Here is a 19,278-nt window from a genome sequence, read left to right on the forward strand (position 1 = left end):
TCAGCGAAGGTCACGAGTTCCTAGCCAATCTGCTCGCGCTGTAGTTTTCCGGAAGTCGTCTTTCGGAAGCAACACCTCTTCCCTGTCTTCTCACGGCTCGAGTCACGTGTAGGCGAAAGGGGTGGGCCCTCGCTGCGCGATCGTCCACGTGACGTGGCAAAGACGGGGTGCCGGAGCTGCCATTTTGCGCGGGAGGGCGGCACCTTGTACTTCCTAAACTTCATCCCACAGCCTGGCGGTCTCAGATGTCTCCAATCTCAAGACTTTTCCTCTTGGCTGATTCCGGGACCACCTCTGATTGCTAGGCCGTTTTCCCTGCCTGATGCCCTTGTGACCTCTTGACCTCTGGCTCAAAGGTCAGCTCCCGGGTTCTGAACTTGGGTCTGGGCTGTGTGGCTTTGGGGATCCTCGGGTTTAAGTTGCTCAGGTTTCTAAGCTGTGGGTCCACAGCTTAGATCTGGCCCCTTATAACACAAAACGGAATCCAGCTCCAGAGGGGGAAGATAAGCCTTACAATACATACATAACCCAGTTCACCCCAGCCTCCTAGCACAAATATTCCAACTTTAAGGACCCCACTCAGGCCTCTCTTCCCTTGAGTCAACCCCAGTCCGTGTCGCATGGTTTCAGGTTCTAGTCTTTGTTCCTTCACAATACGTGGGTAACCACCACAGTCGGCAACTAAACTCTTAACATCTTTTTTTGTTTGTGACAGGGTCTTCTTATGTAGCATATGATCCTCCCATCTCCCCAGGTGCTGAGATTACAAGATTGCCACCACATCTGGATGCACTAAAACTTTGAAATCTACATCCCTGAGACCAGCGCTTTTGGGGAATCCTGCCTCCTGAAGACCCCAAAATGACTTCTCCGTGCCCTTTTCCCATAGAGTCACTAGTCCCTCCAAGAGCCCCCATCCTTCCACCTCCTCTACCCACAAATCTCTTGAATGTCTCATTTTCACTCCCTCTCTGTGGTATCCAGGCCCCCATCCCTCCACCACCTCCACTGCCTCCTCCACCCACTGCCATGGGGACTGTTCCTCCTCATGTCTATGGCCTTGAGAAGAGTCAGTTCCTGAAAGAAGCCTTGGAGAAATCCTGCCCTGTTGCCAAGGGGAGAGAAGATGTGAAAAGGCTCCTTAAGCTGCACAAGGACCGGTAGGGTCTCCACATTTCACCCCACTTGGGCTCATCTGGGTGACAGTGACCTTGTCCCCAAGATCACTTGTTATCTCTCAAGAGTTTATTTGTCCTCTAATTCTTTGTTGGTGGTGGTGGTCGTGGTGGTTGTGGGGCCTGAACTCTGGGCCTGGGCGCTGTCCCTCAGCTCTTCAGCTCAAGGCTAGCACCCTACCACTTGAGCCACAGCACCACTTCTGGCTTTTTATGCTTATGTGGTGCTGAGTAATCAAACCCAGAGTCTTATGCATGCAAGGCAAGCACTCTACCACTAAGCCACCTTCCTAACCCCTCAATCCTCTATTAAGGCCTATCAGCCATGGTGTGCCAGTGCCTGGTCCAGTAGAAAAGGCAGTCAAATTTTGGGTCCACCACTTATCTCCATAGTAGCCAGGATTGTGGTGATAGAATCCAGAGGTGGGTGTCTGATCCAAGCTGGGGGAGTCTGAGGATTTCTGGGAGAAAAGGAACCCTCAGTGCTGCCAAGCAGGTCATGCAGGAGGTATGTGATGAGAGAAGACAGATTGACCATAGGCCATAGGACTGGTCCATACGTGCACTTGCATGCTCACATGTGTGCACATACACATATACAACGTGGCTGGAGAATTTGGAAGTATTTATTTAAGTAGTATAAGGAATTAAAGTTAGGGCTTGGCCGGACACCAGTGGCTCACATCTGTAATCCTAGCTACTTAGGAGGCTGAGATCTGAGGATTGCAGTTCAAGGCCAGCTCAGGCAGGAACTTCTGTGAGACTTACCTCCAGAAGTGGTGCTGTGGCTCATGTGGTAGAGTGCTAGCCGTGAGCTGAAGAGCTCAGGGACAGTGCTCAGGCCCAAAAGCTCAGACCACACAATCAACAACAACCAAAAAAAAAAAGTCAAGGCCTCAATATACCACTTGAACTATGTCCTCTAGATTTTGCTTTTAGTTTGTTTTCCAGATAGGGTCTCAATCTTGTACCAGTGCATCCTTGAACCTTAATCCTCTTATCTCCTGAACTCTTCCTGAGCAGCCAGGAATTACAGGCATGAGTTCCCATGCTCAGTGCTGGAAGTTTATGAATCCAGGCATTTCTTTTTCCTTCAGATTCCGGAGTGATTTGCAGTGGATTCTCTTCTGTGCTGACCTGCCATCCCTCATCCAAGAAGGCCCTCAGTATGTGTCCTGGGTGAAGGGAATGGAAACCCCCTCTGATCTCTACTTTACGTACACAGAGGTCCAATAAAGACAGCAGGCTTAAGGAACTGGGGCTGTTTCTCCCAGGTGCGGGTTGGTGGCCTTGTGGATGGCTGGCACCCTTCTGTCACCCCCCAGTGGCATCTCCCTGGAGAGACTCGTACAGGTAGCCATGGAGAGAGGCTACACAGCCCAGGGAGAGATGTTCTCTGGTGAGTTGAGTGGGAAAGAGCTTCAAGCCAGTGCTCCCCTCGGTCTTCCCTAAAAGGGGCTAAAGAGGCAGGATAAGGGGGAAAGCCGCTCACTCCATTCTCCAGGCCTGTTCCCCTTAGGCTAGTCAGCCAGAATGGTTACCAAGTTGAATTGGGGAGCCAGGCTGCCTGGGTTCCAAGCCCAGCTCTGCCTACTGGTTGGCTTTTCATGCTTTCTTTTCTGTATTTGTCCCCAAGTGTTGGTGGGTGTATTGAGGTTGGAAACATGGATCCTGTGCAAGCCCTTGGCATGTTGCTAGGCATATAGTGAGCTCGCTCTCTCTCTCTTTCTCACCTGCAGTGGCTGACATGGGCAGGCTGGCACAGGAGACATTGGGCTGCCAGGCCGAGCTGATCTATGGTGGCCTGGGTGGTCCCAACCGAACTCGTGTCCTGCAGCACCTCATCACTGGACAGCCCATGCTTATCCCGTATCCCAGGGCCTGGGAGGCAGATGGGTGGGCAGGGGAAGCAGGGGGTGCAAAGGGTGGGTCCTTGGGCCTTTGGTCCTTAACATCCACATCAGCTACGATGAGGATTTCAATCATGAGCCATGCCTGAGGAAGGGCCACAAGGCCCACTGGGCAGTGTGTGCAGGTGAGATCCCCTCCTTTGTCCCTGTACCCCCTCTCTGGGTTTCCCCAACCCCCCCCCCATTAGCCTTCCTCACATTCTTGCCCTTGCCTTGATGCTGTATAGCCAGGCCATGCACTTGGGGCATAGCAGAGCTGGGTCACCCATTTCCCCCACGGGTGACACAAGCATGAGACATGGCAAGCGGTAGGTGCCTCGGGGCTCCCCTGTTTGGGATTTCCACAAAGGTGCATCGCATCTGGAAATGGAAGGTGACAGTAGAGCATGTGACCAGTGCTTGGCACATGACCCAGTTCAGGAAGCATCAGCAGCCTGTCACCCTCATTACCCCACTGCCTTGGAAGAGGCCACAATTGTACATGTCATGAGGCTGGAATGGAAGCTCTGCTCAGCCTGTTTATGGAGGTTTTGGGGCCTTGAGGGCTCTTCCTGAGCATCTTTTCCTGCAGGGCTGGAGGTGACAGGCTCTCCTCCTTCCAGTGTCACCCCCTCCCACTGCCCTAAACCACAGGGCAGAGCCTCAGATGCCTGAAGCTTTGGAGTGTGGAATCAGATGCCTGGGCCCCACTTTCAACCTAGCTGTGTGCCTGCTGAGCCCCTATAAAATTAGGCAGTTGAACATTTCTCTTTTTGTGCTGGTACCGGGGCTTGAACTCAGGGCTTTGCACTGTCCTTAAGCTTTGCTGCTCAAGGCTAGCACTGTACCACTTGGAACCATAGCTCCACTTCAGTTTCAGGTGGTTCTTTGGAGATGAGAGTCTCATGGACTTTCTTGCCCCAGCTGGCTTCAAACCTTGATCCTCAGATCTCAGCCTCCTGGGTAGGATGATGGGTATGAGCCATATCCCGACTCCTCTTCCTCTTATTCTCCTATTCTCCTCTAGGCATCCTGGTGGGTGTGCAGGGTACACTGAGCCTCGGCTACCTGGAGGACCCTGAGATGCCAGGCCTTTTCCACCCTGCGCCTGGTGCAGCCAGCCACCTACCATCCCTACCAGAGGAAGGCACTCCAGGCACCGTCTTCCTTCTCTCCAAGCAAGGCAAGAGTTGGCACTACCAGCTGTGGGACTATGACCAAGTCCGGGATAGCAACCTGCAGCTGACAGACTTCTCACCCGCAAGGGCCACCGATGGACGGGTGTATGTGGTGCCCACTGGTGGGGTGCGTGCCGGCCTCTGTGGCCAGGCCCTGCTCCTCAGATCACGGGAGTCAAGCCACTGACCTGACCACACCTTAGCTCTGTCACCACTGGACAAGTGCCCCAGCTTCTCCCCGTGTGACAGCTGTGGATTTAGTTCAGAGACCCTTCCCCGGTCCCCCCACTGTCTCAAGCCCATCCCTTCTGGAGTTGGATACTGATCCCCCTCTCTGGGGAGACATAACTCAGACCTACATCCTTCCCATCCCACCCTGATATAACCCCCACCTGCCTCTTGGGGGCATCTTCTAAGCAACTGTCACCTCCCTGGACATCTGCAGGTACCTCCTGCCTGGGCCCCAACCCCAGCCTGCTTAGAAGACCACATAGAATACTTCCCACTGAGTTCTCCTGGCCCTTCTCACCCTCTGGCCCATGTGTTGTGCCTTAGCTTTTCTGCTCAAGGCTGGTGCTTATCACATGAGCCACACCTCCACTGCCAGCTTTTTTTGTGTTTAAGTAGGAATTACAGTCTCACTGTCTTTCCTTCTCCAGGTTAGCTTTGAACCATGATCCTCAGATCTCAGCTTCTTGAGGAAGGTAGGCTTACAGGCATGAGACACCAGCACCAGGCTGATCATCATGATTAAAAATAAATCAATAAAAAGATGTGGACTGAGTCAGCCCTGAGCCTGCTTCTCTGTTCTAGCACTAAAACATAGAATACGAATGTGAACCCACATACCCCAGATACAAAGGAAAAACAAAAGCAACCCACCATATTGACTTTGTCCTGTTTATTGGGGTGTTGTGGGTAAAGGCGCAGTGAAACCATTTGCCTCAAACCCCTTCCCACCCAACCCCCAATCTAACAACTACCTAGTTTATAAATACATAGGAAGATGATCAGTAGAAAAGGACAGGGCCATCTTCTCAGCCCTGCAGCCCAGATCCTTGGCTTGGGGAACAAGTCGGCGGCCATCTGTCCTCCCTTTGGCCAGGAAGCCAAAGTCACAGATGCTGCAGCAGTGGAACAGTGGACACATCTGCCACACCCAAGGTTCTGGAATCTTTGGTGTCGACCTTGGACTGCAGGCCCAAGGTCATGGCCAGCACCTCCACCTGTGCTTCTGGGCCACCTGCCCTTTCACTGGGGGGGGGGAGGGGGGGAGGGGCCTCCTGAGCAAGGCCACGGGGATTCCCAAGGAAAAAAACCTGTTACCCTGGCCTCAGAAACCCCCTTCCCGCAGCCCCAGTGTGCTGAGAGGAAGGACCTCCAGAGCCCCAGGGCAGGGGGCTGACAGGAAGAGGAGGCAGTCCAGAGGCTGGATCTGGTGCACCAAGGAATGAGGTTGTGCTGGTCACAGTGCCGGCAGGCAGGTGGCTGTGGTTTGGGTGTGTGGCAAATCAGGGGAGTCCTCAGAGGAAAAGGGAGGATCCCAAAGAGCCCGGCTGTAGGGAGTGGCTGTGCCCCACCCAGGAACTTCAGACCCGGGCAGTGTCAGCAGGTGCCCTGCAGTGTCCTGCCCTGTCACTCAGCACTTGGACAGCCTCCAGAGAGACTGGAGACTTGGCCCCATGTTTGTAAATGATGCCTGATCTGGGAACCAGGAAGAGCTCACAAGGGTGGCCACAGGTCACCCCAGCTATCAGGAGAAGCCTTCCCCGTGGGTCAGGAGACCTGGTGTTTTCCCAAGACCATAGCAGAGCCCGCTGCTGCCTAGTGTTCCAGGGCCTTAAGACCTTCCACACAGAGGTCTTGTGCCACCAGCTCAGACTCCCACGGAATCTTGGGGCTCCTCCCAAGCCAGAGCAGGGCCATCCCATGAATGAGCCTGGCAGCTGATGGGTAGGTCAACTCTGGACCAGTCCCTGAAGGAGGCCTATCAAGTTGTCCAGACCCCAGAGGTAGCCGTCCTCTCGGTTGCCCTCGGCCCAGGGCAGCCTGTGGCTGAGCGTCTGGTGGTCAGGCAGGGCCACCGTCTTGCCAAAGTCGATCATCCACACCTTGGCCAGGCCAGTGTGGTCATGTACAAAGAGAAGGGAACTGCCCACCACCTGTAGGGGAGAGACAGACAGTGAGGAAGGAGTGGGCAAAGGTCAAAGTTTATGCCCTGGCTGGCAGGAGAACTGGCTGGTAGATGGCATGATCCTTGGTCCCAGCTGGCCTGAGTTCAAGTCCTGACTGACTGTCACAGGGCTGTCTTGGAGAGATGGTTTAATCTCTGTGTGTGGGTACAGCAGGGCACCAGTGGCTCCTGCCTGTCACCCTAGCTACTCAGGAGGCTGCAATCAGAGGATCCAGGTTCAAAGCCAGCCCAGACAGAAAAATCTGTGAGACTTTTATCGCCAATGAACTAGCAAAAAAGCTAGAAGCAGATGTGTGGCTCAAGTATTAGAATGCCTGCCTAGCAAGGGCAAGCCCTGAGTTTAAACCCCAGTATTACCAAAAAAAAAAAAAAAAAGTTGCATCACCAAACTGGCAAAACCACACAGAGGCACAGAGCAGCAGAGGTGAGAGGGAGCCCTCGGGCCTTCCCTTTGTGATTGCCATTTAATGCCTGAAGGCAGGGACAAGGATAACAAAGGTGACATTTGTTTAAAAACAAACATGACAGTGACAGCTGGCACCTACTAATGGTTTACTCGGGGCTGGGCTTTCATGAATTTGCCTGTCAACCTCTCTCTGCCCACGTGGCAGGGGTGCTGTCCCTTGTCCTCCAGGTATGGACATTGAGACTGCCTGGAATGGCTGCCAGGCTCAGGAGGCTAGGGAGGGGGCCGAGCTGGGATTGGAACCTAGGTCCATCGAACTCCCAGGTCTCTGGATCTCTGGGGAGATTGGGACATCAGGAAAGAGAGGAAAGAAGCTGAGGGTCAGATGAAGGAGCCTGGTGAGCAGAGGATGCTCACCAAGGGCGAGGCCACCTCTTCATAGATTTCCCAACCCCTCTCAGCAGTATGTTTCCCAAGAAAGATGGTGTGGGAATGTGGGTGATACAGCAAAGGCGCCTGACACCAAATAAAGAAGACATAAAAACAGACACTATAAATAATTACTGTCTCCTCGTTGCTGAGGAAGCGGAGATCCACAGGATTGAGGTTCAAAGTTAGTCTGGGCAGAAAGATCTGTGAGATTCTATCTCCACTTAACCAGCAAAATGCTAGACTGAAGGTGTGGCTCAAGTGGTAAAGCACTAATCATAAGCAAAAAAGTTGAGCAGTAGGGCAGGCCCCTGAGTTCGAGCCTGAATATTAGGACAAAAAGGAAAAAAAAAACTTCTTGTCAGAGCTGGAATGCTTTGTATGCCCCCAAAATCAGTCTCCGGGGGTTCTGTCATACCTCAGTAACACTGAAAGTTGTTCCTGACTGTGTCCTGGAGCCCAGCCAAACTTTGGGGTCTCTCTTGTTTTTATTGTTGGTTATGGGGCTTAAACTCACAGCCTGGCTGCTGTCCCTGAGCTCTTTTGCTCACTTGAGCCACAACACCACTTTGCATTTTCTGGTGGTTAACTCAAGAGTCTCATGGACTTTCCCGCCCAAGCTAGCTTTGAACAGCAATCCTCAGCCTCTTGAGTAGCTAGGATGGCAGGCATGAGCCATGGGCACCCAGCAGAGCCTCCCTTTTATCACTGTCCACGGTCCCCGCATGCTGCCTGGTCCACCACCCTCATGTACACCCACGGTGTCCAGGGGCTCGCACCTCATGGGTCCTGAAGAAAGGGGAGGTCTCCAGAGCTTCTCGAAGTTCTTCTAGCCGGGCCACGTACTTTCTCTGAGTGGGAGAGGATAGGTGTCTTGGTTAGAGACTTGTCAGCCACCTAGAAGCCTCCCCAAAGTGTGAAATGGGTAGGACTCATTGGAGTGGCACAGACAAGAGTGAAGCATGTTATACAGTCCCTTGCATGGAGGGCTGGACCTGTTTCTCTTTCCTTTTCTCTTTGGTTGATATGGGGCTTGAACTTGGGGTCTGGGGACTATCCCTGAGCTCTTTTCCTCAAGGTTAGCACTCTACCACTTTGAGCCACAGCTCCACTTCCAGTTTTTGAGTGGTTAATTGGAGACAAGAGTCTCACGGACTTTCCTGCCCTGGCTGGCTTCGAACCATGATCCTTAGATCTTAGCCTCCTGAGTAGGATTGCAGGCGTAAGCCACCAGTGCCGGGCTTTCCCTTTCCTTTTGGTTTGGCCTAGTCATGTGCCATGACCTGCCCTGCCCAACAGAATGCAGCCATTCCAGGCCCGGGTACCAGGAAGGCTGACCCATCTATTTGCTCTCTTGGCTTGTTGTTCCCAAGGTGAGAAGCAGTCTGGGCTGGTCTGCTCCATCAGGACAGATGGCCATTTTGAGCCAAGACAATGAGCCAGCAGGCAGACACCCAAGTCAAGCCAGGCGAGACTCTGCCAGCCTAGGCCAAGCCACCAGCTGACTGTGAGCTCTGAGCAAAGCATGCCAGCAACAGCCCAGGCCCAGAGCTAAATGACTTGAAGTGACAATAGATGGTGGCTGCATTTAGAGACGAGGACATTCCACTCACCAGAATCCCTCGGTCCCTGTCCACAAAGTCATCCAACACCTTCGTCACCTGCTCAAGCGCCTGCGTCTTCTTGAAGTTGGTGTTGCAGTGGCCATCAGCTTTCTGCAAGAAGGGTGAAGGGGTGTTGTCAATGCTGTGATTGTGCCCCCCCCCCCCATGGGCCTCCAAGAAGCCTACTCTATGTTTAAGGCAAACAAGTCCACCTGCCTGGCCCAGCTCAACCCAGCTCCAAAGTCTTAACTTTGGGGAGAGGTGTACTGGGATTTGAACTCAAGATCTTGGGTTGTTCAGGCTCTAGACTACTTCAGCCATACATCCAGCCCTTTGGGCTTTAGGTGTTTTTCAAATAATATCCTGCGACGGAAGTGGCGCTGTAGCTCAAGTGGTAGAGCGCTTGCCCTGAGCTGATAGAGCTGAGGGACAGCGCCCAGGCCCAGAGTTCAAGCCCCACGGCCGACAAAAAAAAAAAAAAAATAATAATAATAATATCCTGCGTATATGCCCAGCTGTTCTGTACTGTGATTCTTCTATTTAGGCTTCCCGCATAGCTGGAATGATAGGTACACTCTACCATGCTCAGCTCTTTATTGAGAACTTGTGGACTTTTTGCCTGGGCTGGCATTGAACATAATCCTCTCAATCTCTGCTTCCTTCCCAAGTAGCCAGGATTATAGGTGTGACCCACTGTGCTCAGTTCTCAGCCTAACTTTGATTGGGCCAATTTAGCCAGCCAGGCTTTTAGAGAATAGGGGGTTCTGGCTTTTGGTTGTGACTATGACAGTCTCTAACTGGATAGTCTTAAGTCAGCTCAGCTTCAGGTGACCTATCTGGAAAACGGAAGTGTATTTGGATCTTCTTCCTAAAGCTGATGTGAGGCTTGGAGGAGACTTGGGTGTAGGGTACAGGGGATGGGGCATGGTGCCTGGCTTCTATGCACTTCCCCCTTTTCTTTTTTCTTCTCTCTCTCTTTTTTTCTTTTTTTTTGGTTCCAGTACTGGGGCTTGAATTAAGGGCCTAGGAGCTGTCCCTGAGCTCTTTTGCTCAAGGCTAGCTCTTGGCAACTTGAGCCACAGCTCCACTTTTGGCTTTTTGTGGTTAGTTGGAGATAAGAGTCTCTGACTATTCTTGCCTAGCTGGCTTTGAACCACGATCCTCAGATATCAGCCTACTGAGTAGCTAGGATTACAGGCATGAACCAGTGTGCCTGGCTTGCTTTATTATTTTATTTCTCTCCAGTAGCACCCAGGATCTTGCAGATACTAGGTAAGCCCTTTTCACTGAGCTACAATCACAGCTCACCCTTTTGTTGAGAGGAGGTCTGACTCTGTAGCTTAGCTTAACCTGAAACTCATAGTGCAGGCTGGTCTTGAAATCACAATCCTCCTGGCCTCAGCTTCCCAGGTGCTGGGATTACAGCCATGCACCATCACACCTGGCTTATTTCTTGACTATTCAAATTACGTTTTGAGATAGCTATTTCAAAAATAATAAAAAGAAGGGAAAAAGGAATGCAAAAAAGAAAAAATAGAAATCTTCAATCTTCATAGCAAAGACGAAAGAACTTCCTAGAGAACTGGAGGTCATGACCAGAGGATATGAGGAGCTGAGGAGCCCAAGGAGGCTAGGACAGTAGAAGATACAGGTTGGACTTGACCATGGCCATAAAGAGCAAGAGGAGAAGATGATACGTCTCTTGGGCATTGGTGACTCACGCCTGTAATCCTAGCTACTCAGGAGGCTGAGATCTGAGCATCTCTACAGGGGTGAAAGAAAAGTGGAGTCTTCCTCAGACCTGGCCTGTCCATCCTCCAAGGCCTGCTTCTCATTCACAGCTGTGTCTTTCTAGCCTCTCAGCCTCCCCTGCTCTGTAGGAAGTACACACAGCCCCAGGTCTGGTTCTGCTGTCAGTGGCAGGCTCTCACCTTGATGCCCTCGATCCGGAAGCCCAGCGTAGAGCTAGAGCTCACGGTTTCCCTCCACTGCATGTAGCGGGGCTTGGTGACAGCGCCCTGAGCATGCTCCTCTGGGGTGGGGGCTCCAGGGTCCACAGCCACCATCTTCTCATACATGTCCTTCCGGGGCCGGGGCCTCTCCCGGGCCTTCGCCAGTTCTTCTTCCAGGTAGGTTCTGAGCACACAAGGATGAGACAAAGAAAATCAGAAGGCACAAGGCTGGCAGGTTTATCCTTCCTTACATGAAGACACAGTTCAAGCTATGATGGGTTAGAATATGTAAATAAAGGTGGGTGCCAGTGGCTCATGCCTATCATCAGAGCTACTTAGGATGAAATATGAGGTGCAGGCAGGAAACTTTATAAGACTCTTATCTCTAATAAACTAAAAAGCTAGAAGTGGAGATATGGCTCAAGTGGTAGACCACTAGCCTTAAGTGAAAAAGCTCAGGAATATCTCCCAGGCTCTAAGTTCAAGCCCCACAACCCACACCAATTTTTTTTTTTTTTTGGTCGGTCATGGGGGCTGAACTCTGGGCCTGGGTGCTTTCTCTTAGCTCTTAGCTCAAGGCTAGCACTCTACCACTTGAGCACAGTGCCACTTCTAGTTTTTTCTGCTTATATGGTGCTAAGGAATCGAACCCAGGTCCTCATGCATGCAAGGCAAGCACTCTACCACTGAGTCACCTTCCCAGCCCTGAATTTTTTTTTTTTTTTAAATCACACACACAAGCCAGACACCAGCGCTCACACCTATAATCTTAGCTACTCAGGAGCCTGAGATCTGAGGATCACAGTTCAAAGCCAGCCCAGGCAGTAAAGTCTGTGAGACTATTATCTCCAATAAACTATACAGAAAAAGCTGGAAATGGCGCTGTGGCTCAAGTGGTAGAGTACCAGCCTTGAGCAGAGAGAGGCTCAGGGACAGAGCCCAGGCTCTGAGTTCAAGCCCCAGGACAGGAAAAAAAAATCACAGAGAGAGAGAGAGAGAGAGAGAGAGAGAGAGAGAACAATAGCAATCAAGACCACGAAGGAATCCCTCTGCATAACCATCAGAAGGATTTAAGTAGTAAAACACCACCAAGTGGAACAAGGGGAGTCACACCACCTCACCCCACACACACACCCTCCACCCCATCCACTGCTGCCCAGACTCTACCGGCTGCCCATCTTGCAGTCCATGATGGAGGGACCCTCAAAGTCTGCCAGGAGATCCTCCATCTGATTGAAGGCCTGGCCATCACGATGCACCATCCCATAATAAGCAGGCACAAAGGGCCGCAGGGGGTCACTCATCAGCTGTTCCAGACTGCGCTGTTCACACTGACAGAAGCGTTTCAGAATCCGGCCATCCTCCCCTGCCTGGAAATTCCCTAAAGGCAGTAGGACCAAGGGGCCAGTCAGAAACTGGTTGGAGAGACTCCCCAGCCACCCCTCCAAGCCCACTCCCATCTCCCTGCAAGCCAACACCCTGCCTGACTCCATCCATGCAGCAGTCCTCAAAGAGTTTGGGTAGCCATGGCAATGGATGGAAAAAGGGTCCAAGAAGGGCAGGTAACCTTCCCAGGGCCACTCATGAATAAAAAGCAGAGTGATTTGGATGCAGGTGGTTCACACCTGTTATACAGGAGGCTGAGGTCTGAGGAGCATAGGTCAAAGCCAACCAGGCAGTAAAGTCTCGGGGACTCATCTCCAAATTAAAAAAAGCCAGAAGTGGAACCATGACTCAAGTGGTGGAGCACTAGCCTTGAGTGAAAAAGGTTAGACTCAGTGCCCAGGATCTGAGTTCAAGCCCTTGTATTAGCGCGCACGTGCACGCACGCACACACGCGCACGCACGCGCACACGCGCACACGCGCGCACACGCACACGCGCATACACACACGAGCGCACACGCGCGCGCGCACACACACACACACACACACACACACACACACACACACACACACACACACACACACACACACACACACACACACACACACACACACACACACACACACACACACACACACACACACTAGCCTGTAGCCTGACATGAGAATACCCAGTTCAGGGCTGCGGTGAGTTTTGTTACATCTGTAATTGCAGCTTCTCGGGAGGCAGAAACAGGAAGATCATGGTTGGTCTAGTTTGAGACCAACCAGGAAAAGTAAAATTTAGGGGGACTCTCTAAACTAAAGCCAAAAGACTGGAGGTGTGGCAAAAGTGGTAAAGCACCTGCCTGGCAAGTGAGAGGTACTGAGTTAAAAAATGCCTAGGCCTGGGGCCTGAGTATTCCTCCGAATTGCTCTAAGAGATGTGACTGTCACCTCACCAAAGCCATTTTATAGGCAGGGAAACTAAAAATTAGGGAGACTAGACCTCTGCCCACCCTCTGCCCCCCTCCTCCCAGTTCTCACCAGCGTGTCCTGAGAGCTGGACCCAAGGGTAGTGTTTACGGAAGGACACCACAAAGGGCGAATACTTCAGCACCGTCTTCAGCTTCTTCCAGGGTTTGGTCTGTGGGGCAGATAAGGTTGGATTGAGGGCAGAGGCCAGGGAAGGGAAAGGCTGGAAAACAAGGTGGACCTGGGGTCTTGCTGGGACCAGAGCCCTTTCCTGTGATCAAGTTTGTTGGGTGAGGGGACCTCATAGAGGTTAGACATCATAAGATCACCAATGGTGTGAACAAAGGTGGGGAAAGTATTGCTGCCTCTGTTCTTTATTTTGTACTTTTCTTGTGAGTAATAATAAGTATTATTGGGCTGGGAGGGAGGGAAGGAGGGGAGGGAAGGAAGCAAGCAAGCCAGTGGAGTGTGATAGAGCACAGTTTAGGCAGGCAAAAACCCTGGGGAAACAAAGAAAGAAAGAAAGGAAGAAAGAAAGAAAGAGAGAGAGAAGAGAGAGGGAGGGAAGGAGGGAAGGAGGGAAGGAAGGAAGGAAGGAAGGAAGGAAGGAAGGAAGGAAGAGGAGAGAGGGAGGGAGAAAGCAACCTAGTCACAGGATTTAGCTGTATTATTCTGGACTGCCTCAACCAAGAGCCAGGGCCTGATTCAGGCAGGCAAGTATGTCAGTCCACCTGACTGTCTGTCCCACAGGCACACAGACACCTGTCTCCTGAGCAGCTCTTGGGAGGTGGGTCTTCTCCAGGAGGAAGCTGTGTCCTCCTCCTGCCCCCGCCCTGCAGAGTTAAGGGAGTTCTCTCTCTCTCTCTCTCTCTCTCTCTCTCTCTCTCTCTCTCTCTCCCTCTCCCTCTCCCTCTCCCTCTCCCTCTCCTCTCTCTCTCTCTCTCTCTCTCTCTCTCTCTCTCTCTCTCTCTCTCTCTCTCTCTCTCTCTCTCTCTCTCTCTCTCTCTCTCTCTCTCTCTCTCTCTCTCTCTCTCTCTCTCTCTCCCAACAGAGATCTCAGCTACCAGCTGCCAGGGCAGGAGACTAAGGAGGGACTGGAGCTGGACAGCAGAGGCTGTTCCTAGATGATTAATCGAGGTTCCTGTTTACTAGGCACCTGGAACATTCCAGACACAATGACAAATACGCCAGAATGCCATACCCTATTTACTCCTAAAAATACAACCCTGGGAAGACAGTGGGGCCAGCCGTGTCACCCAGGAGGAAGCTGGCTCAGAGAGGTGAAGTCACTCTCCTAATGCCACTCAGCAAAGTGATGGCCTTCTGACTTGGGTCTGACCCCATGAGCCCACAAGGGCAGGAAGGAACCCATGCCACTGTCATAGATATGTGTCCCCACCACACCGCCTATAGACACATAGGAGATGCTCCAGAAACAGTGCTCAGAGTAAAGGAAGTTCATCAAGACTGTCTGGCTCTGCAGCCCTGGCTGGCCTTGAGCATCTACTGCCTCAGCTTTCCAAAGGTTGGGACTACAGGTGTGCACTATGACACCCAATTTGAGGTGATCTTTTCTTCTTTCTCTTTTTTGTCAGGCATGGCGCCTGAACTCTGGGCCTGGGCGCTGTCCCTCAGCTCTTCAGCTCAAGGCTAGTGCTCTACCACTTGAGCCACAGCGCCACTTCTGGTTTTGTTCTGCTTATGTGGTACTGAGGAATCAAACCCAGGGCCTCATGCATGCAAGGCAAGCACTCTACCACTGAGCCACCTTCCCAGCCCTCTTCTTCCCCTCTATTCCTCTCCTTTCTTCCTTTTTTCCACAAAGCTCTAGATAGAATCCAGGACCTCTAACCTGCTTTGCCACTGACTCTCCAGCCCTTTCTCTTTTATCTTCGGTCCAAGGGTTAAGTATTCAGATATGTTCAGGACAGTGTCAGCAACTATGTTCCCTCATCCTGGAAGCTTTTACTGATCGCTCTGGTTAGGCCAATCCTATCTTCTAGGCTCCCACACCTTTCTGGATTTCTGCCATCTGCCCTGCCTGTGCTGAACTGCTAATGTCTGGAGATCGGCTGTGTCTCCCTCCCCACCAGCCTGGGAGAACAGTCCTGCCCTGTTCTCCCTCTCAGCAAAGCAAGCAGTAAGCCAGACACACAGTAGGAGCTCAGAGAATGACTAGTGTCTGATCAGAACAGGAAGGTGAGGAGGGAAAGAAGAGAAGGGAGGAAGGAAAGGAAGAAGGGAGAGAGGAAGGAAGCTGGCTATGTGTTTTGAGGTCAGATGGAATTTCCAAATGAAGGGAGAAGGAAACAAGGGAAAAGCACGCGGTCAGTGGGAAGAGCTTGAGCAATGACTGGTGGGGAGGCGGGAAAGTGGCAGAATGTTCTTGGACACTATGTACTCGGGTTAGTTACAGCAGAGGGGCGGGTCAGGAGGGATGGCGGGCCACTGGAAAGAGGCCTGAGACAAAACAGCTCTGAAAAACAGCAGTGCTGAGCACGAAAGCACTCAGGGAGACATCTCACCAGAGGAAGAGTGGGGCCCACAGGCTCCACAGAGGTAGCTTCCAAAAAGATGAGGAAGGGGCTGGGAAGGTGGCTCAGTGGTAGAGTGCTTGCCTAGCATGCATGAAGCTCTGGGTTTGATTCCTCAGTATCACATGCACAGAAAAAGCCGGAAGTGGTGCTGTGGTTCTAGTGGTAGAGTGCTAGCCTTGAGCAAAAGGCTCAGGGACAGTGCCCAGACCCTGAGTTCAGGCCCCAAGAATAGCCAAAAAAAAAAAGATGAGGAAAAGCTAGAGACAGGGAGGCCTGGGAAAAAGACAAGTGAGGGATGGATCTGCAACCTTACAGGGGTTAAAAATGACAGGTTTGAAACTCAAGCAGGACTGAGAACCCTGAGCAAGTGATATCACCTTTCTGTACCTCAGTTTCCTTATCTGTAAGATGGAGATAACTGTCCCCCACTTGGCTGCTGTCTGAATTCAGAGGTAACACAAAGCACTTAAGATTATTGCCTGGTGATCCCAAGAACTGTAAGTGTATCAAAAGTTCAAGTCCAGCCTAGGACACATAGAGAGACATGTCTAAAAAATATAAAATAATTTTTTTTGGTCGGTCGTGGGGCTTGAACTCTGGGCCTGGAAGCTGTTCCTCAGCTCTTTAGCTCAAGGCGAGTGCTCTACCATTTGAGCCGCAGTGCCACTTCCAGTTTTCTGAGTGGTTTATTGGAGATAAGAGTCTCAAGGACTTTTGTGCCCAGGCTGGCTTTGAACTGCAATTCTCAGATCTCAGCCTCCTGAGTAGCTAGGATTAAAAGGCGTGAGCCACCAGCAGCCGGTAAATAAATATTTTTTAAAGGGTCTACACCTTAATCACAGTATCTACATTATAGGACTGCTGTGAAGAGTAAATTAACCACAGCAAAGAGCAGAGAGGCTACACAGGGTCAGGCAGGAGTAAGAGTCAGCATGAACTCTTTGTCACGGTTATTATTACTCTGACATTGTTATTATTGTTTGGCACAACTGGGGGGGAGGGGTTGAATGCAATCCAGGTAGCCACGCCTCCAGCCCCACTGTTATTCTTACTATCAGTCACCCACTTCCAGCTCAGCTGGTCCTAGATGCCAAAGAGATGAGAGTAGACATAAGAGTGATGGCAGAAAGCCCCTGAGGGCTCAGCTCAGTGCACGGGCACTGGCATGTCCAGGTAGGTCTGTGTATGAACACATCCCCTGGGCTGAGCTGCGCTGAGGGCAGACTCCAGCTAGGGACTCAGAGGCTAGCTGGCAGACAGATGGACTATGGACTGCACTCCCAGACACATGTGAAGCTTCCTTTCACACCTGCATCTGCTCCAACCTTCCCGCCCTCCCTCCCCAAACCTGTCCAGCAAGCCCTCCTGATTCACCTGGGAAGAGCCACACCCGAGCTCGGGGACAGGGTGGAAGAGGTAAACAAGAGTTCCCAGGGTCCTTGGGGAGCTGGGGACTACAGGAAGATCAGGTGGGTCCCTGGCTAAGCTGAGCATTTTTAGGTTAGGGGTGTGTGTGTGATTGCATTCTATAGAGAAACGAGCAAAGGTATGAGGAAAGTTCATGACCACTTAAGGCAGAAGCCAGACTAAAACATCTAGGCAAGAAAGGGTACTCCGTCTCCCTATTGTGTTCTTCATCTCCCCCAGATGATTCAAGTCAAGCCACAGACTCCGGCTGCAAAATTATGTAAATACAAATATACCCAAACACACAATTGAGCAGGGTGCTTGTGGTTCCACACCTGAAATCCGAGCTACTCAGGAGATTGAGACCTGAGGATCAAGATTCAAAACCCGCCCAGGCAGGAAAGTCTGTGAAATTATCTCCAGTTAACCACCAAAAAGCAAAGATGTGGCTCAAGCAGTAGCACACCAGCCTTGAGTGGAAATAGCTAAGGGGTAGCACCCAGGCACTGAGAGTTCAAGCCCCAATACTGGCACAAAAAAATAGATTTACCAAAAAAAAAAAAAACATTCAGTGAATCAGACCACCCCGCTCCCAGATTGCTTCGCTGTAGACCCCAGAACTGGAGAAAGTGGGAAAAGGGGAAAGGAGGGGATGTTGAAGATGCTAGGAGAACCCTCTGACAACTTGGCTTTTGGGGAGAGGTATCTCTCAAAGCGGGAGATTTTGGAAAGAAGCTAAGAGGCTGAGTCCCACTCACCCCGGAGGGATCCTCAGGATCGCTGGTACCTCCACTCCCAGTCACCAGGTCATCCTCAGACTCATCAAAAGATGAAGCAGAGGAGAAGCCGCCACTGCTGCCCCCCTCAATCCGGGAGGAGAGTCCCACCGGCTGGGCATCAGGCTCAGGAGTTTCAGGGGTAATGATGAGGCGAGGGACAGAGGACAGGGAGCTGCACTCCAGGTGAGAATGGGGATGAGTCACCAACTCCTCAGGTTCTGGTTCTTCTAAAGAACCATCTCCATTAGGCTCCCCTAAAAGACAGTTTGTTCCAAGGGCTGTACACTGGGGACCATCGGTGCCATGCAGTCTCCAGGGACCATGTCTATCTTGTGTGGGGAAACCCTCAGTCCCAGGGTCTTTCCAAGATGTCTGAGTGTTTGCATGTTTGGGGGAGTCATCAGTATGTGAGTCTGTCCAGGAGCCTTCAGGATCCTGGGGTGTCTTGGAGCTATGGGCGTACAATTCTCTCCCTAAGCCATCGGCACTTGGTTTTGTTGAGAGGCAGGATCCATCTAGGTGAGTCCGGAGATTATCAGCCCAAGGTTGGATACCCTCTTGTTCCGTTTGCCACCCAAGTATTTCCAGCTCTGACCAGGGCGCATCAACCTTTGGCTGGGTGCAGAGATTGGCACAGTCTGGCTGAGCCTGGAGGTCGGATCTGTTTGGACCAGTCCAAACGCCATCTGTCGCAATCTCCGTCCAGGGACCGGCCATCTCCAGCTCTGACCTGTGGTGGCTTCTTCTTCGATGTGTCTGGAGGCCGGACATGTCGGGTTCTGGATCGGGGCTGAGCTCCTCCGTCTCTCCGCTTCCTAAGCCAGCTGCTTCGGGCTCATCAGCTTGTCCATCTGTCCAGGATTCTGTCTGTGGAACGTCTGTCCTCACCTCCGGTCCCAGGCTGGTTCTTTCAGGCTCGGTGTGCAAGTGGAAGCCCTCTCTCCAGGCTGGAGGCCCGCCCCCCTCCGGCCGTCCCATCGGGCCCCCAGCGCTCGGCCCAGGTCGTTGCTGTCCCGGCTGCCGCCGCCGCCCACCTCGAGGCGTCTCCAGGCCCATGCGGGCCGTCGCCGCCGGCAGCGCCCCGGCCTCCGCCTCGCTCAGGCTCCCCCGGCACGGACAGCGCCTCATGCCCGCTCCCTCAGCTCGGGCTTCGGGCGGCTCGGCCCCCCTTTGCTTTCCCCGGCTTTAAATCCCGTGAGGGGTGTGGCTGGGGAGCCCCGACTCGCGGGGTTCCGGCCCGCGGGAGCTCCAGCCCGCCCAGCCACACAGGGGTTAACCGATACTCCACCTCCCAGGGAAAGCCCCGAGGCCCCGCCCACAGGAAATGACGCTCACGTTCCTTCCATCTGCGTCGAGGGGCGTGGCTTCCGCGCGCCGGATGTTGTTCCTG

General features: G+C 52.3%; 2 protein-coding genes across 3 annotated transcripts; one reads left to right on the plus strand and one right to left on the minus strand.

Moving 5' to 3' along the window:
* The first annotated feature begins 153 nt into the window (after positions 1–153).
* On the plus strand, positions 154–5,029 carry LOC138812996 (actin maturation protease-like). Of its 2 annotated transcripts, XM_070001251.1 has the most exons (8): positions 154–356; positions 755–1,160; positions 2,273–2,341; positions 2,450–2,574; positions 2,915–3,044; positions 3,140–3,210; positions 4,092–4,247; positions 4,902–5,029. In XM_070001251.1, the coding sequence occupies exons 2-8, from the start codon at positions 862–864 to the stop codon at positions 4,904–4,906; spliced, it is 855 nt and encodes a 284-aa protein (XP_069857352.1). In that variant the 5' UTR covers positions 154–356; positions 755–861; the 3' UTR covers positions 4,907–5,029. The 2 variants fall into 2 exon arrangements, with proteins under 2 accessions (XP_069857352.1, XP_069857342.1); XM_070001241.1 differs by having other exon boundaries at positions 4,092–5,029.
* A 130-nt stretch (positions 5,030–5,159) lies between these two features.
* LOC138813001 (inositol-trisphosphate 3-kinase C-like) lies at positions 5,160–19,271 on the minus strand. Its single transcript, XM_070001266.1, has 7 exons — positions 17,868–19,271; positions 13,238–13,337; positions 11,995–12,208; positions 10,807–11,011; positions 8,885–8,986; positions 8,051–8,122; positions 5,160–6,404 (listed from the first exon to the last, which is right to left on the minus strand). Exons 1-7 carry the CDS (start codon positions 19,014–19,016, stop codon positions 6,201–6,203), a joined length of 2,046 nt encoding a protein of 681 aa, XP_069857367.1. The 5' UTR covers positions 19,017–19,271; the 3' UTR covers positions 5,160–6,200.
* Positions 19,272–19,278: the final 7 nt, after the last annotated feature.

The sequence above is a fragment of the Dipodomys merriami genome, unplaced genomic scaffold (genome assembly GCF_024711535.1).
Source record: "Dipodomys merriami isolate MVZ:Mamm:240054 unplaced genomic scaffold, mDipMer1.0.p SCAF_106, whole genome shotgun sequence".
In the NCBI taxonomy this organism is placed as follows: domain Eukaryota; kingdom Metazoa; phylum Chordata; class Mammalia; order Rodentia; family Heteromyidae; genus Dipodomys; species Dipodomys merriami.

Coding starts and splice junctions, on each gene's coding strand:
- LOC138812996 (XM_070001241.1), top strand. CDS start 862: ATGACTTCTCCGTGCCCTTTTCCCATAGAGTCACTAGTCCCTCCAAGA. Junction 2,342..2,449: donor CTCATCCAAGAAGGCCCTCA/GTATGTGTCCTG, acceptor TGTTTCTCCCAG/GTGCGGGTTGGTGGCCTTGT. Junction 3,045..3,139: donor GGACAGCCCATGCTTATCCC/GTATCCCAGGGC, acceptor CATCCACATCAG/CTACGATGAGGATTTCAATC.
- LOC138813001 (XM_070001266.1), bottom strand. CDS start 19,016: ATGAGGCGCTGTCCGTGCCGGGGGAGCCTGAGCGAGGCGGAGGCCGGG. Junction 11,012..11,994: donor GACTGCAAGATGGGCAGCCG/GTAGAGTCTGGG, acceptor TTGTGTGCTCAG/AACCTACCTGGAAGAAGAAC. Junction 6,405..8,050: donor CTTTCTTCAGGACCCATGAG/GTGCGAGCCCCT, acceptor TCTCCCCTACAG/GTGGTGGGCAGTTCCCTTCT.